General features: G+C 33.9%; 1 protein-coding gene across 1 annotated transcript; it reads right to left on the reverse strand.

The window, feature by feature from the left end:
- Positions 1-13,405: 13,405 nt before the first annotated feature.
- Positions 13,406-18,271, reverse strand: LOC112767319 (wall-associated receptor kinase 1). The gene is made up of 3 exons (XM_025813186.3): positions 17,122-18,271; positions 15,219-15,401; positions 13,406-14,806 (listed from the first exon to the last, which is right to left on the reverse strand). Exons 1-3 carry the CDS (start codon positions 18,143-18,145, stop codon positions 13,632-13,634), a joined length of 2,382 nt encoding a protein of 793 aa, XP_025668971.1. The 5' UTR covers positions 18,146-18,271; the 3' UTR covers positions 13,406-13,631.
- Between the last annotated feature and the right edge of the window lie 555 nt (positions 18,272-18,826).

Raw genomic sequence — 18,826 nt, forward strand, 5'->3', positions numbered from 1 at the left:
CACAGTACACCTCGAATGGTTCTCTCGGCTCAGGCAACACTAATACAGGGGCGGTAGTCAATATCTGCTTTAAGGCAAGGAAACTCTCCTCACACTCGGGAGTCCACACAAAAGGAACATCCTTCCTGGTCAGCTTCGTTAAGGGTAAAGCGAGCTGTGAAAACCCTTTAATGAACCTTCGATAATAACCTGCCAAGCCTAAGAAACTCCTGATTTCCGTCACTGAAGTTGGCCGCTCCCAATTCATCACCGCCTCAACCTTAGCGGGATCCACTGCTATTCCTTGTTTACTTACCACATGACCAAGAAATTTCACCTCAGACTTCCAGAACTCACACTTGGATAGCTTGGCATACAACTTCCTATCCTTCAGAATTTGTAGCACTGTTCGCAAGTGTTCAGCATGCTCATCCTCAGTCTTAGAATAGATAAGAATGTCGTCAATAAACACAACAACAAACATATCTAGATATGGATGGAAAATTCTGTTCATGTAATCCATGAATATCGCCGGAGCGTTGGTTAGTCCGAAGGACATCACGGTATATTCATAGTGGCCATAGCGCGTTCTGAAGGCAGTCTTTGGGATATCCTCATCTCTAACCCTTATCTGGTGGTATCCGGATCGTAGATCAATCTTGGAGAACACGCCAGCTCCCTGTAATTGGTCCATCAGGTCATCAATCCTTGGCAGCGGATATTTATTCTTCACTGTAACCTTATTCAGCTGCCTATAGTCAACACATAAGCGCATGGTTCCATCTTTCTTCTTCACCAATAATACTGGCGCACCCCACGGAGATACACTTGGTCGGATAAAATTCTTACCCAACAGATCCTCCAGTTGAGACTTCAATTCGGCCATTTCTAGAGGCGACATCCTGTAAGGAGCACTCGAGATTGGTCCGGCCCCAGGTACTAAATCAATAGCAAACTCAACTTCCCGTTTCGGTGGAAATTCATCAATATCATCAGGGAACACCTCCGAAAACTCACACACAACTGGGATTTGTTCCAAATCTTGATCATCACCCGAAACACCCGCAGCTAGCAACAATATCCCCTGACATTCAGCCCCAGAACAGTTCACCATCATGGAATTCAAGTAGTAGTTATTCACTACAACCGGCCCTTCAGTGTCTTCAGGCATGAAATACACTGTTTTCGCCGAGCAATCTAATAGAACGCGGTTCTTGGATAACCAGTCCAATCCTAGAATGAGATCAAGACCAGTCATCGTCAAACAAATTAAGTTATGCACGAAATCACGCCCTTGTACTCGAAAAGGAACTTGGGGGCACCCTAATCTAGTCACCATAGCCTCGTGGGTAGCATTATATACCTTTAAATCATACCCCAGTACTACTATTTTCAATCCTAGCTTATCAGCCTTCTCAAATGCAATAAAAGTATGTGAAGCTCCAGAATCAAACAAAGCATTCAAAGTTTTACCCGCCATCTCACATTTACCTCGGATCAATGCCTCTGACCCCTCAGCGCCTATAGAAGAAGTAGTGTATACCCTTCCTGGTTGCTGCACCCTGCCTGTCTCATATCTCTTCTTCTCGGGGCAACCACTAGCCAAGTGTCCCGGCTGCCCACAGGAGTAACAGACTCCAGTCCCAAACCTACATTGTCCTGAATGATACTTTCCACATCTGTGGCAACTCATATCCTGCTGTGGCTGCTTACCCTGTCTCCTTCCCTGATTAGCATTGGTATTAGGCCTCCTGGAGTTGCCTTGCCCCTGATTATTCTGAGGAACAAAGCTACCACGCTTGAACTGTCTGCCTCTGGGTGCAAAATTTCTCCCTGTGGTCCTCTGGAATGGCATCCTCAGACCCCCTTTTTCTGCTGCAGCCCTTCTAACACAATCCTCTGCCACCCTGCTCCTATTTACCAACTCAGAAAACACCCGAATCTGCATAGGCGCCACAAAGCTCTGAATGTCACTCCTAAGGCCTCCTTCATACTTTATGCATTTCCACTCAGCAAAGTCCTCAGGAGCTCCCTGACAGATGCGTGAGAAGCGGCACAATTCCTCAAACTTACTGGTATACTCAGTGATGGTCATCTGTCCCTGTTTAAGCTGAAGCAGTTCGAGTTCTCTGGCATTTCTAACTGAAGTGGGGAAATATTTTTTATAGAATTCATCTCGGAACAACTCCCAAGATATCACAATCCCATCAGGTTGCAGAATGCGCCTCATGCCCTGCCACCAGTGCTGAGCTTCACCATGCAACTGATAGGTCCCAAACTCAACCCACTGCTCATCCGGAACCTGTTGAGCCTGTAATGCTCGCTCAATGGCCTGTATCCAATTATCAGCATCAGTCGGATTCGAGGTCCCTCTGAAAGTTGGAGGGTGAACCTTCAGGAAGGAATGCAGTGACATAGGACCATTCTCACCATTATTGCCATTATTTCCATTATTAATTTGATTTCCCAGGGCTTCAGCTGTTGCTTGCATTGCTGCTGCCATATTGCCTAATGCAGCCATGAAGTCTATAGGATTAGGAGTGTTTCCTGATGCCTCAGGCATGGCATTGCCTATTCGGCCTCTACCTTGCCCGCGTCCGCGTCCGCGAGTAGACATCTGGTCCCTATACACACCAAACAGGTGATATCAAGTTGATCAGTCTCAATATCGCAAGTTCAGTGCTTTAAGTCCCAAATGCATGCTCAGGAACGTTTATGCCACATACATCAATTAGATATCCTAATAGCACATAAACACATACACAGAGAATGCACAAAAGCACAATCAGTCCGTCCTCAGGCTCTATAGGAACGAACTGCTCTGATACCATAATGTAACACCCTACTACACAGTGTTTTATGCTTAAGTCATAGAACAGAGGTAGTGTGGTATTACAGACCTTTAATAGTAAGGATATACATATAATACTGAAAGAAATAATATACTAGGAGCCTTGAAACAGAGCGGGTAAACAAAAATCGCAAAATAAAAAGCGCAACGCTCAAGGAATAGGATTACTTGCGTGCTAAGAAACCTAATAGGAACATGATAAAACAATAAACGAAGGGATAAAGAAAAGCCAAGGAATAGCATAACTAGCCTCTGACTCAGCCTGCGAAGCTAAGGCTGGCCGGAGGATACATATATACATATAAACATACATAAGTGTCCCCAAAATATACCAAAATACCAAAGTAAACTCCTATCTCTCCCTCAACCTCTAAGAGGAGCAGCATACATAAGTTACTTGGAGAGTAAGCTACACATATACATACATATATACAAATAGAAACCAAAATATACCCAAGGACTACTTCGCTTTCCAGAATCCAGACGCCTAGCGAGGAGCCTCTCGACCTGCATCTGAAAAACAACAATACAATATGGAATGAGAACCGGAGGTTCTCAGCATGGTAAAAGTGCCACGCGTATAAGAAATACGGTCCTGAGAATGCCATAGGCAATCCTAGAACTCCGTTATTCAATTATCCAACTTAAGTACTAAACAGAAGCCATAAACAGGGGTAGGTATTCTAAATCTGCCTAACTTACTCAAGTTCAAGCTTAACCTAACATCAAACCATTTCCTCCGTTTTCTCCATCCTTTCATCATTCAGAATGTAACAGAAACAAGCAACCAAACAAGTTCACGCACAAGTAATGATCAAATAGTACAAATAGCAAGTATAACAAATAGCAGGTAATATATATCAATTAGGCATACCCAAAAAATGCATAGCAATCAATACAAACAAATGCATATGATGCATGCCTGTCCTATGGCTGATGGGGCCCATCTGTCGGTTATCCAGCCAACCCGACAAGTCCGAAAACCTTAGACTGTCCCCCATCGCGCATCCCCAAGAGTCTATGCATAGAGTTCACATTCAATCATCATATAATCACTCAATGGGGGCTATCCATACCCGGGAATTTATACGTGCCCGGTCACCCTTACGACGTAGGGTCAACAGAGTATCGAGATTCAACCTGGAACACGTGGTGGCGAGCCACGGCTCTTACCCAGGGAACTCGTATCTCAGATAGCATTATTCATAAGCCATTTCATAGTCATAATCATTATTTAATCATTCATCAAGCCATGGCATATTAACTCCTTTTATTAACAACCTCCCTTTCACATTTTTCATCGTCATTCCCTTATAATTCAACTTGATTACCCTTTCCGGGTCCTGACCAAACTTTTTATCAAACTCTTCTCATCCTTCTTAATATCGAATAATCTTAAAATCAACCCAACTCTAACATTAAATCAATCACATCACACGAGGATTGAACTTTAACTTCTCGAACTCATGACTATCACTAAGACATCCTCGACACTCTATTTTCTTTTCTGTTTTTAATATAGCAAATGAACTCGGAATTGCACAAACTTTATGTCCAGGCGTTCATATTGAAATAAGCTTTCTAAAAAACTAAATATCATAATTTTCTGATTTTTCTAGCCTCAGGAATAAAGGAAAAACTGTGACTGCTCTGCAGTGCATAAAACCAGAAAAACAGCAGCAGCATGTGATATTCAAAATTCAATATAAAATCCAAGTTAAATCCAATGACTTTGAAAATTAATTTAGTTAAAATTTACTCATCCAGGTTTCTTTCTCAATTGGTTCTGAGTCAATACCATTTTTAATGAAAAAGTTACATTACCTGGAAGTTAAGTAAAAATGAGACAAAATCTGTTTTAAAAACCAACAAGCTTAGTACCTTTCAATTGGAATAACTTTTATTACAAAACTCCAATTAAGCTAAATTTTGATTTGAGAACTCCTAGCTCATCTAAAAACAAGTGTGTCTTAGTTGCAACCCAATTTCTATTTAATTCTAAGAGTTACAAGCATTGGAAGTTGATGCATAGCTTGCTGAAATCTGTTTCTTTTTAGTTTTGACCACCAATATTCAAAAATTCACAGCTCCCAATCCTCAACTCTTAAAATTCTGAAATTTTAGAGAACTAAAGAAAGTTAATCAAATTTTATAACAAAATTGGTTTCGCTCCAAAACTCAACTCGTAAAAGTCGCAGCAAGACAAACAAGTTGCTGCCTGTTTGATCTTTTCTGCTGCTGGACAGATTTAACAACCTAACTTTAAAAATTTGCCATAAATTGTATATTTAACAAAAAAGTCCCAAAATTTCCAGTTTAGTTCCTTATATTCCCAAGTTTAGCCCAAACTTGGTCTCATGCAATTCCGATCATTACATAATTAGTTACAGCATATACAATACCACCACAACACAACTCTACATCCTTATTAACAAACACCAATTCTAATCCATCATAAATAAATATAAGAGCACACCATTAATAGCTTTCACACCTCATAATTCTAATATATAAATTCACTAACAAATCTATTCTAACAACATTACAAGGCTAATCATTAAATACAACAAACAATCCAACTTATTCTATGGTTCCTCTAACCTAAGTTTTCACAACACCGTAAATATTAAACGTGCGAAACTTAAACCATACCTTGGCCGATCACTTAATTCACCCAAGGCAGCTTCTCAACATAAAATCACAGCCCCTCCAAGCTCAATCAAACAGCCCCAAAGCAAGCCTTGTCACCAACAAAGCTCCAAGTAATCCAAATTCAAGTTCAATGCATAAACACCCTCTTAAACTACACCTAATACACATATATATGTTCCAATTCAGTTCTCTATTACCAAAAACAAGATTGAGCTAGGGTTAGGGTGTTCTTACCATACCCATATGCTCAATAGCTTGAGCCCACAAGTTCCGGAATCTAACTTGAACCTAGAACACAAAAATTGGACAAGATTCACTATAGGTTTTCAAGTTTACCAAAGAAAGAGGGATAGAGATTCTGAACTCAATAGAAGGCTTACCAGAGAAATTGTTTGGATAGAAAGGTAGAGCTCGACGCACTGAGCGCGTGGCCGCGAACGGTGCGGCAATCGGAGCCCGGATGAGGAAGTTATGGTAGTTGGAAGGAATGGTGAGGGTTAGGTTTCTTCTCTTCTCCCCCTTGCTGTGTTTTTCGTTGCTGTGGTGAAATGGAGAAGATGAAGCTGCTGCTTCATTTATGTTAGGGGCCCGGTTGAACCCATGGGTCCGGGTTGGGCCCCGGTTCAACCGGTTCGGCCCTTCCGGTCCGATTTTGGGCCAAATTATCGAAATTGGTATCAAAATTTTCGTTTCGATGAGCTCTATCCTATTTTAATATTAGTTTTGTATTTTTAACTTTCCTAATTAAAATTCAATATATTAACTAATAATTTACCGATTTTAGCGGGGTTTACAACACTCAATTTATTTTATTGTAGTCTTCTATCTTTTTTATTTTTTTTATTTTCTTCTTATTCATTTTATTTTTTTTTTGAACTATCATATAATTTATTATATAATTTATACCAATTAATTAATTATAATTCATTATACCAATTAGTTTAATTCATTAATTTATAATATGCATGATAAAATAGATCATTTGTTACTTATATCGTTAATTTTTCTAAAATCTAAATCTGAATAATTATATTTTTATTTTTTGTTATGAACAAAACATTATTAATAATGAATAATAATTAATCACTCATACTTTTAATCAAAGTGTTTGGATGATTTTTATATTTATTAATATTAATTGTTGATTATTTTTTTGGTAAATAAATTGTATTATAATTTTATGTTAGTTCATAATTGATTAACGATTGATGTTCATGAAGCTATGTTACTTTAAATTTTATATTTTACAAATATTTTATTTAAATATAATTTTTTAAACATAAAAATGTATTATTTTTAATAATATCATACTTTTACTTTTTTTTTAATTATTCTAAATAAATATTTTATCAAATACTAATTAAAGTCATCATTCCATTTGCTTTTACTAATCTATTATCTAACTATTATATAAAATTAAAATCGTATTAATGAATTTAATATTAAAGTTAATTTGACTTTTTATTTAGACTGTTTTTCGATTTTTTTAGTCTAATCAACCAAAACTATTCAATAATGAATAGTCATTTCTATCTTATTTTATATTTTTATATTTAGTCCAATCCATTTAGGCTATATAATAATCACTTCAATTTTTATATTTTATAATGCAATACTACATACATTAATAGTAAAATAACATAGTAAATTGTCATGTTTTAATATTAAATATAAAATTAATACGTACAAAAATTTACTTGATATACTAAAATTGGATTTTCTCCCAACTAATGAAAGTAAGGTGTCAATTCTTTATGAATTTATTTTTCCTCCAAAATGAAAGTATTATTCTCTCTTCTAAATTTATTTTAGAAAAATATTTTTATTATAATTATATTACAATTATATTACAATTAATATTTAATGAATAATGCATGATTATACTAATTTAGAAAAATATTTTTATTATAATTATATAAAATTAATATTTAATACATTATGAACTAATAAAAGTGAGGTGTCAATTTCTCATGAATTTATTTTCTCTCCAAAATGAATGCACTATTCTCTCTTCTAAATTTATTTTAGAAAATATCTTTATTATAATTATATTACAATTAGCATTTAATGAATAATGCATAATTATACTAATTTAGAAAAATATATTTATCATAATTATATAAAATCAATATTTAATGCATTATTAAACTAATTATCAATCGAAATTATTTTTAATCATTTTGATTATATTGATACAATTCTAATTCTCATTCATTAGCAATAATTTTATTAGTGGCAAGTTGTTACGTTAACGGTGATCCATTTATATTGATATCAATTGATGATGATGATAATAATAATAATAATAATAATAATAATAATAATAATAATAATAATAATAATAATAGATATCAATAATTAAATGCCAACATTGTCTCCATACCTAGCTTCAATTAGTTAACAAACATAATTTTAGTTGTTATGTTTTATTTTTTATATAATTATGTTAATTGTCAATCATTATATATCAAATTATTAGTATTTAATACATAATTATGTTAATTGTCAATAATTTTTTAATAATTATATGTCAAATCAGCATTTAATACATAATTATGTTAATTGTCAATAATTTTAATTTTTAATTATTGTAATATAATTTTGAATTAATTGTAATTTCTGGCAAGTTGATATTAATATCTACCTTAAAAAATTAAAATAAAAATCTATAATTCTAATCATGATAAAAATGTATATGATATGATAATGGCTTATTCAATCACAGCAAATATATGATGTATAATGTAAATAATAAAAAATCAACTTAATAATAACTAATTTATATCATTATTTTTGTTCTAATAAAGATTATATATAGTATTTTTTTGTAGTTCATGAGCCTAGATATGAGAATCAACTCATTTTTTTAATTTATTATTCTTCCTTTACTACTTTATAGAATAAGAATGTATTCTTCGTTTTTCATCGAAGTTGGTCCTTTTAAGGTACAATTTATAATTTTTTATAGTATTTTTTATATATTCATTCTATTCTATTATTCTTTTGATAATTTAATGATTGTTCATACTCCAACTTATTCTTTTCGTCAAATATTCTAGTGCGATTGTCTTTTGCCGCAATCGTTTACAATACATCTCATCCATCAAATACCACCATGAGCTATATTCACTGATTCGAGTTCTAATTACATGGATGTAAGCGTCCAACGGAGGGACAATAAACTCTATTTTACCGAAAGATGGTTGGATCTACTCACATATTATGACCAACCAAATGGAATGTGGGTAAAGTTAGTTTTGAAAACATGTTAAAAAGAATATATATCGAAATATGAGTTAATAGTCAAAATCGTCCCTGAAAGATACTTCGATCTCCATTTTGGTCTTCGAAAGTCAAAATTAATCGAAATCGTCCTCGAAAGATACACAACTTGCTCAGGTTTGTCCTTCCATCATCTTCCTTGCTGAGTTGGCAAATGGTCCTTACGTGTAGCGTTAACTGCCAGCATGGCAGAAGCTAAGTTGTACCAGAGTGTTGCTGACAAGATAAGTCCGTTATAATAAGTCAAATTAGTCCCTGAGTTGATAAACCCTAATTCCAAATTCACCGATAAATAAGGTACCGTCAATGCTTTTGGTGGGCATAGACCTCGGTATGAGGTGTAACTGTTGGTTCACGACAAGGATGGAGACAGGAAATGGAGGTCGTGGTGGTGGTTCGTGGCATCCGTCGCACGACAATCATGGTTCTAGCGCTTGGTGGGATGAGAATTGGGCTTACTGGGCTGTGAGGCTACTTTAGTGGGCTGCAAATTGGGCTTACTGGGATGTGAGGGTGCTTTAGTGGGTTCAGAGGTTGGCTTCTTGGGCATTGTAGGAGGCATCCTGGCAGGTTGAGGATGGTGCTTCTTAGTCCTGGAAGTATTCTTCTTCTTGTTACTTCCTGCTTCCAAAAACAATATATCTTCCTCCATATTGTCCACTAAAGATGGCTGTGAGATGCAATTCTCAAAGTACAAGTTGATCAAATGTTGGTTCCTCCTATAGTCCTTGCACATTGCAACCAAATCTGCATATGTCACTAACTTTTTCAACCCAGCCGAAAGGGAAACTCTAGGAACTTTCCACCAACAGTGTCCAACTTCAATGTATCCTACCTCCTTAAAGTAACCCCTAATAAAAAACACATCGAGTGTGTCTCCGTCAACACCCATCAATACCTCTGTATTATCAGGTTCATATACTATCTCTCCATCCTTCTCCTATTTAAACAACCCACCATGGTGAAAGACAAACGTCATGGGAGGACCTTCCATCTACATCAACAAACACGAAAACACCATTAAGAAACAGAGCAGCAACAACTATTCTCTAAGTGTCACCAGCTACTAAACCCCCTTTGTACCAATCAACCATTACCCCAAAATGAACATGCAACAGAACCATCACTAAAAGCAAATACCCCTACCTAAAAACCATCACAGAGCCAGTTAAAGCAACACATTCGAACACACTAAACTGCTAAAAGAACATTTACACAAATCCTTGGTCACCCCAAACCCTAGCCTAAATCAAACGAACACTAAGATCACGACATTAGGAATACATCACACCACAGAATAGCTCAAAAATCATGCAAAAAGTTTCATCCTTACCTTCCACCGTTGCTATGACTTCTTCCACTATCAATGTTGCTCCTGGATAAGACCGACTTTGCGTCTAGTAGTGACAACTCCTCTATTGTGATCGTCGACCAACACTAACGAATCTTGATGGCGGGTTCAGAACTTCTGTGAAAGGCTTAGAGCATACCTTGAGGGAGACGATACGTTTTTGGAGCGAAACAGAGACAGATGATTGATATGAGAAGGGGGTTATACTTTGCAACGTTTGAATCTCTCTTCTGGATACTAAACGGCAACGTTTCAAGTCTAGGAGAGCATTGTATCAAAACGGCGTCGTTTTGCTTGAGTGCCATGCTGGCAGTTAACGCCACACGTAAGCGACTGTTTGCCAACTCAGCGAGGGAGATGAAGGAAGGACGAATGTGAGTAAGTTGTGTATCTTTTAGGGACGATTTCAATTAATTTTGACTTTCGAGGACCAAAATGGAGATCGGGGTATCTTTCAGGGACGATTTTTACTATTAACTCATTGAAATATTTATGGTTTATTGGAGTGTAATAACAATGATATAATACTCATGCCATGCACAATAAGAATATATATTTCAATCTTATCACGTGCATTGGGTTACACTTAAACCAATATGTACAATATGAACATGAATAAGTTGGTCATGAACATGAAGTTTTTGAGAGTTTATAATGAAAAGGTAATAACTAATAACGAAATCTCTTAATTAAATTTATTAATTTATTAAAATTTATTATTATCAATTTAAAAAATTAACAAATTCTAGGTGCTAATGGATAATACATTCTTATTGTACATTTATAGTTTTTTAGAATATTAGAATTATCATAAAAATTCGTATTATTTTATTCTCCTGATAAACAATTTTATAATTACGTTAATTATATAATTTTGTATACTAACATTGATATAGTATTGTTTCAGGTATATATTTTGCAGACATCAAAAGATAGTGTTGAGTTGTTATTTAGTGGGTTTAAATTATTTATTGTTTATTGCAGAACTTTCTGCATTAGAATTCTCTAATAATTTGTTGTTTATTTTCAACTGATTTTGATATGTTCTTACACATATAACAATTTGTTGGTAGATTTAGATATTACTAAATTATTTATGGTCATATTCAGCATATATGTCTGATTTATTGAAAAAAGTAGATTACTAAAATCGGTTAATAACTATTTTAGAGTTAATACAATTAACACTAAATTAAAAAAAATAAACAATACATAACTCATTATTTTTTTATTAGTCAAATTATTATAATTCAAATTAATTTTAATAAAATAACTTAAAATTATAATTTTAATTTTATCACATACATGACATGGATAATTACACTCGTTTGATATTTAAATTCAGATTAGGCTAGTATCTTGAACGATTTCAAGTCAACTACTGAATATTGTGTCAACTAATAGGATCAAAACTAATTTTCTATGCTGCAAACAAAGCTCCACTAAAGCAGAATTTAAAGCATAGCAGCAGTGTCTAAATTCAATGCTCAAAACTAGAAAGCATCGCAACAAGGCATGCTCTTTAAAGTTTAAATTGAATGCGCCAAAAATTGATTAGGTGGTTGTCTGTTTTGGGGTTAAAGCGACTTTAAAATAAATAATGTTGTGCTGTTTTATACTTTTTAATAAAAAGTAAAAATTATCTTTTATAATAAAAAAGTCACGAAAAAATATGTACATGTTTACTAAATTATAAATTTAGTGAAACATTTTATTTTTCACCCATCTCTATCAAAAAAATTTGTAAGTATGGTACTTTGGAGATGAAATGAATTATACTTCCTTTTAAAATAGATCTAATGGATACTTTATTCCCCTAATTATTAGCAGTATATATTTAGAGAACACATTTAAAAGAATTAATAATATTAAATATTTTAAAAAATTACAACCTATGATTCCTACTTGAAATGAACAAATTTAATTATATTATATTTAAAAGGTATTAATTAATTCAAAAAATTAAAAAAAAATTTAAATACAATTACAATAACAAGCTATTGAGTCATCAACTAATAGTTATCTCAGTTTTTATGTCTTTGTTTTGAGTTTTTAGTAATTTTTTTAACCCATTTAATCGGTTTAATGCCAATTCTTGAATTATTAGTTTTTTTTTCTATTGTTGGGTTATAAATTCGACCCACAACAGAGAAAGAAAAAGCACAAATAAATCCTACTTCTCAGTCATATCTTTTTTTTTGATATTATCATCAAAGATAATGATGAAAAAATAGGACATCACTAATAGTTTTGAAAATATCAGGAACAAAAAAACTACACTTAATACAAGGTCTAATTACTAAAGTCAATAAAAAAAAACATTTTTCACTAAATAGGACTACAATAGTTCTTGCTAAGGTGTCTTTACCTTTTATTGTATTATTCCATCACTAGTGGAGTATATAAGCCTACCTCTCTATCAATCATTACCAAGCTTGCATACCTATTTCATTTTGATGATCATGTGACTTCTCATGGAACATCCAACTATAACACGTCTTCGAAAAATCAAAGGTATTTTGAGAGTCCTGTGCAAAATCACATGTAATGCACACAATTTTAAAATTGTTATCACGACATATTTGGATCTAATCAATACTAGGGATGTCAATGGGCGGGCGGGCAGGACAGGGAGGGGATGTCTCCCTGTTCTTTGTCTTCGCCCTCATAATTAATCTCCGTTCCTGCCTTGTTTTTTGTCATGGGAAATAATTGTCCCATCTCTGTTTCTCGTATTTTCTGCGGGGCTCTATTTTTCATCTCCTTATGTTTAACATTCATATGGAAATTATAATAAAAAATATAAAAAAAGACCAAAAAATAAATTACAAAATATTATTACAAACATACAAACATATCTTATTTAAGATTATAAGTCCAGAAATATAACATAGCAAATCATAGTCTATAAAATAAAATCTTGAACAATAGGGTTAGAATTTTTCAATGAGTGAAATTACTAAAAAAACCTTATATTAAAAATAAAGTAAGGGTTATTAAGTAAGTTCAAAAATTCGGGGAATTATCGGGGATAGGACGGGGATCCCCGCTCAAGTCCCCGCGCCTGTCTCGGAAGAATTTCGCTCCCCATCCCCATCCCCATGAAAAAAATTTCTCTCATCATTGAGGCTCCGTTCGGAGCGGTCTCCGCGGGGATCTCGCCTCCTGGAGCTTTTTGACACCCCTAATCAATACTGCTATAATATTAACTTTGAAAAAGTCCAGGGGCCAACAATTTTATTAAATTCTGACCTAACCAGCAAAAAAAAGGTGAGTCATTGGATGAAATCTCACACCAATCTCATAACATTAAAATTATTATTAATGACTATTTGATGACTAAAAATCACAAAAATTACCGTTACTAACATTCCTCTATTACTTTACTCAATGACTCCGCATAATTCATGAAAAACTCTAGTAGCAAATACCAACAATATAGGACATGCATTGTCATCTTGAGTAAATTAAAGATGGATATGAACTTAATGGTTATACGAATATGAACATGCATTGTCATCTTCCACTACCCAATGACATGGAATCTAGGTTTAAGGCATCAACCCCAATACTAATATCACTTACACCACCCCCATCTTCAACATGAAAGGCAGACGAGGATGCAATAATCACTTTGTTGCCGCATTCCTCAACTCTAAGTCTCTCAAGTTCCATCGCCACTTGTTTCATTGAAGGTCTTTCCTCTCCCTTCAACTTCAAGCATCTCAATGCAATATTGCCAAATTCAACAAGTGCCTCCTCTTTTGCCTCTTCTACAATGTGCTTCTCCACAATTTCAAGTAAACGTCCCTCTTCCATTGAAACCACAAAGTGTTTTGCAAGGTTCTTCTCATCTTCAGGCACATCAAAAGCGAGTGCTTTCCTCGCCGTAAGTAACTCTGCCAGCACGACTCCGAAACTATACACATCGCTTTTCTCAGTCAACTTGCTTGTGTGAAAGTATTCAGGGTCAAGATACCCTAATGTTCCTTGCACCAATGTGGTTATCTGTGTTTTATCAAGAGGAACAATCCTTGAAGCTCCGAAATCGGAAACCTTTGCGGTTAGATCACGATCAAGGAGTATGTTACTGGTTTTCACATCTCTGTGTATGATGGGAATGGAAGTTGCAAAATGCAAGTAAGCCAAGGCTTCAGCAGTTTCTGCCGCTATTCTCAATCTTACTTTCCATGTAAGCTCTGATGATATTTGTGTATAACCATGAAGATGATCATGGATAGTACCATTTGGAACGAACTCATAAACAAGCAGGGGAACCTTTGTTTCTAAGCAACAACCCAAGAGCTTAACCACATTTCTATGGTTGATTTGGGAGAGTACAACAACTTCATTGATGAAATGCTCAACTTGACTAATGTCACTGATTTTTGACATTTTGATTGCTACAACTCTGTTGTCCAATAAGAGTCCTTTGTAAACGGTTCCTTGACCACCTTGGCCAAGGACATTGCATTCATCGAAGTTGTTGGTTGCTTTCTTTAACTCTTCCACACTGAAGACTTTAGCTGTTTGAGTTGATCCTTGATGATGTGTTGCAATTTGTTGTTGTAACAATAGCCCACCATTTTGTTGAAACAATTGTTCTTTCATTTTAATCAGCTTTCTCTTTTTCAAAGCCCAATAAATGTAAGAGCACGCCATGAGTAGGGATATTACACACACACTAATACCTGGATACAAACAATCATTTGTTAATTATTATCATTATTAATTTAATCAATTTAATTATTATCTAATCTATATCTTTTATATAAGATAACTACTCAAATAAAAATGGTAAAAATATCTTTTTATAAAGATGCTTTATTTAAAAGTGTGATTTATTTATTTAGTTATATTTTAAATAAAAACAATATTTTTATAAATATCAAAATTTAACCATTCAATTCATCGTTCAAGAATAAAAAATAAATATTTTCACACGAAGACAATTATAAAATTTTTATTTTAGTAGCTACCCTTATATAATAAACACAATGTCTTTGGCATCCTAAACTTTTTTTTTTCTCTAAGCTTATATATGGAATAATCGAGAAAAATTAATTAAAACAATAATGCTACATGGTTGTGTGGTTGACTCACTCAATGCAATTATAAGCATGATCTGTGTGTCGGATTTGGGCTTTCGGGTTTGGCATTTTGTTCCATTGTTTCTCCCATCTCCTTTGAGTCCCTTTGGACACTTACACGTGTAGTTCCCTGGTGGGTAGTTGAGGCATATTGCTCCTTTGACGCAATCATTGGGTCCATCGCACTCGTTAATATCTGAAAGGAATAAGGGTTAATGCCTTAGTCATTAATTATGAGGATATATACAAAGGCAGTTAATCACTCAAATGAAAATGAGAGAAATATTTGTTTATGAATATGTTTTATATAAAAGTATAATTTATTTATTTAATCATATTTTAAATAAAAATAATATTTTTATAATATATATATATCAAATTTTAATTTTATAATTTATTATTTAATGTGAGAGTAAATATAGATCAAATTGAATTGGACATGATCAAAATTTTGATTAGATTCGCACTAAAATTATCGGATCGGATCGGATTTAATATCGATAGTTTTTAAGTTCGGATATTGAATATATCCGCAAAAAATAAAAATATTTTTAAAAATTTATTTTTATTAAAAATATCAATAAAATTTTTTTTCTATTTTTTGACATATTTATTCTTAAAATAATATTAAACATATTTTTTTAAATAATAAAAATAAAATAATATAATATATAATAATTATTAATTTAAATAAATATAAAAAAAATATTTATTTATTTATTTTGTGGATCTGTGAATATGCAGATATCTACAATCTGTAATCTGATCCTATTAGTGTACGGATCGGATCCAATCTTATCTAATAGTCTTGCGGATCGGATTCATATCTGTAATTTTCAGATCGGATTCGGATAAACACCGCGGATATGCATATTGGATAAATGCTCCTAATTCAATGACAAAAAAAATTGAAAAATGCTATTTGTACACCAAAATTAGCCACTAATGTATTTATGTATAAATACATGTGTAATTTAATTTATTTTTAATATATATTTGTATTTCAACATGTATTTTATATTGATAGCTGATTTTGGTGGCTGATTTTAGTGTACACGTAACATAACCCAAAAAAATTTATATAAAGACAATTATAAAATTTTATCACCCTACTATTTTTAGATGTTATCTCAAATTAGTAATTACTTCCGCATGAGATAACTTTTTAAATATTGAAAAAAAAATCACCCACTACTATAAGAGAAGAAACTAAAAAATAATGACTAAGTCATCACTATTTTTATAAATACTCCATCTATTCAGATATCTCATTTCTAATTTTCATAAAAAATGTATAAGACTCTTACTAACTTATACATGATATGAAAGCACATACAGCACCTTTGTCACCACTTCCAAACTTTTTCTCAAGTCCAAAACACCTTTCAGATCATTTCAGGTATGCCGTGGAACAGTAGTGTTAGGAGTGATGTCGGATGAAGTTTTGAGTTTAACTAAATATGGGTCCATCATTAAATAATGTGTAAAAAGTTGATGTTATGAAATCATATTAAATAATATATTGTGTCAAATGTACTGGGAAAAAAAGTAATTATACATAAATAATTATATTATTTTTTAAAAAAAGAGTTATTTGTATAAAAAATATATATTTAAATACAAAATATAAAAAAATTATTAGATATTCAAAGTACATATTATAACTCTTATACTAATATATTAATTGAATGATAAATTATTAATGGATATTTATAATAAAATTATTTTAGTATATATGACAAATTAATTAAAAAAATAAATTATTTTATTTTTAAAATATATATTAAAAATAAATTAAATATCACATGAATTTATATATAAATAGACAATGTGATAACAAATTTTTGATGTACAATTATTTTTTAAAAAATACTAGAAGAGTAACTAATTCTGGTGTGGCGAGCCAAAATACATACCTTGTGGGCAACCATTCTGGTGATAAGGGTTACCCTGAAAACCAGGACGGCATTTGCATAGGTAACCAGGACGCTTCTCTGAAGGCTGACACGTGGTGTTTGGGCCTTTACATGCATAGCTGGAATTCTTCTTCTTGGCTTCTTCACAGGTCTGGTTCCCAACACTCCAATCCAGCACCACCGGGAACTTAGTATTGTTCAACTTCGTGTTATTCAGATCTGCGGACACAAAGTCGTAGCGTCCTTTCTCCGCCACAAACGCATAACCACAAGGGCTGTACTCAATCTTATCACTGTTGTTGAGTAGCGAGTTTTCAAAACCATAAGAGATTGCCGTTAACACTTCTTCTTTGACCTCGGCCTTGGGTATGTCAATATGGCAACAACCAGTGCCATTACAGGACCCAGTCATTGCATCAGCGCGATCCTCGCAGTAAGAAAAGCATGTCTTAACATAGGGTTTACCATCGCCGTAAAAATCCCCTGTCACCACTAATCCCAGTGTGTCACAACCAACGGTTGTGAACACGTTTCGGCTCCATGAGAGGCTATAATTTCCAAAATTAAACTGCCAGTCGGTTTCATTATTGAAGATTTTGTCCTGTTTCTTGCTTGTGGTGTCGTTGTAGTAGCAATCACTGGCTACCGGCAACGAAACAAGGAGTTCGGCGTCGTCCACAGATATGTTCAGCACTTGTAAGTCATAGTCGTTGTCTTCCAATAAGTAGGCGGAAGGCAAGTAAGGGCCATGGTGGGTGCAGTTGATGAGGAATTCGGGGGCGAGGGAGCACTCCCTGGTGGTCCCAAACGGGAACGGAATGCTCACGGAGCCGCATGTGCGTTTGCAGTTTCTGGGGCCCACTTGGATAACCGCCGCTTCATGTGCTGCTGCAACAACAAGAAGCAGCAGCAGCGGAGGTTTTAGCTTTGATGTGTACGCCTCCACACCCATGTATGTTTTTTCTACTCTCTGTAATATGCATATAGAAATCAAGATATATAGAGGTCCCTCCCTATGGTCCATGGTACATGAGTACTCGTACCATGCATTTTACTAAACAGTTTCGTTCCCACTCATGGGTGCATATATATGCCGCATCACTTTCATTTGTTCTCATCACAACTTCTCCATCATAATTTCTAATTTCCACTCTCTGCCTAGGCTATAATTTCCTCCACATATAACACACCACAAGTTTAATATTCATTACATTTATGAGTGTAGTTAACTTTAACTAATTGAAAACGGATAAATAATTTAATTAATTTGACTAAATTTTTATTTAACGATTCTCAGTTATCAAATTTTATGTAAAATTGACTGCACCTAAATTTTCACGATTAATATACAGATATGCTACATAAATATAAATGATACTAATTGATCTAAATTGATTCTAATGATTCTCTAACATCCCCCCTCAAACTCAAGTGGGAGTTAAGGATACCATCTTGAGTTTGGATAACAGAGTCCAGAAATGAGTCGGATGATGAGCTTTCATGAAGATATCAGCAGTCTGATCTAGTGTTCCAACAATGTTGAGATGAATAGCATCAATAAGGATACATTGCCGAACAAAGTGACAATCAATCTCAATGTGTTTGGTGCATTCATGAAACACATCATTATGAGCAATCTGAATAGCACTGCAGTTGTCACAAAAAAAACATTAGTAGGGGACGACTGAGGAGCACCCAAATCTTC

The sequence above is a fragment of the Arachis hypogaea genome, chromosome 17 (genome assembly GCF_003086295.3).
Source record: "Arachis hypogaea cultivar Tifrunner chromosome 17, arahy.Tifrunner.gnm2.J5K5, whole genome shotgun sequence".
In the NCBI taxonomy this organism is placed as follows: Eukaryota; Viridiplantae; Streptophyta; class Magnoliopsida; order Fabales; family Fabaceae; genus Arachis; species Arachis hypogaea.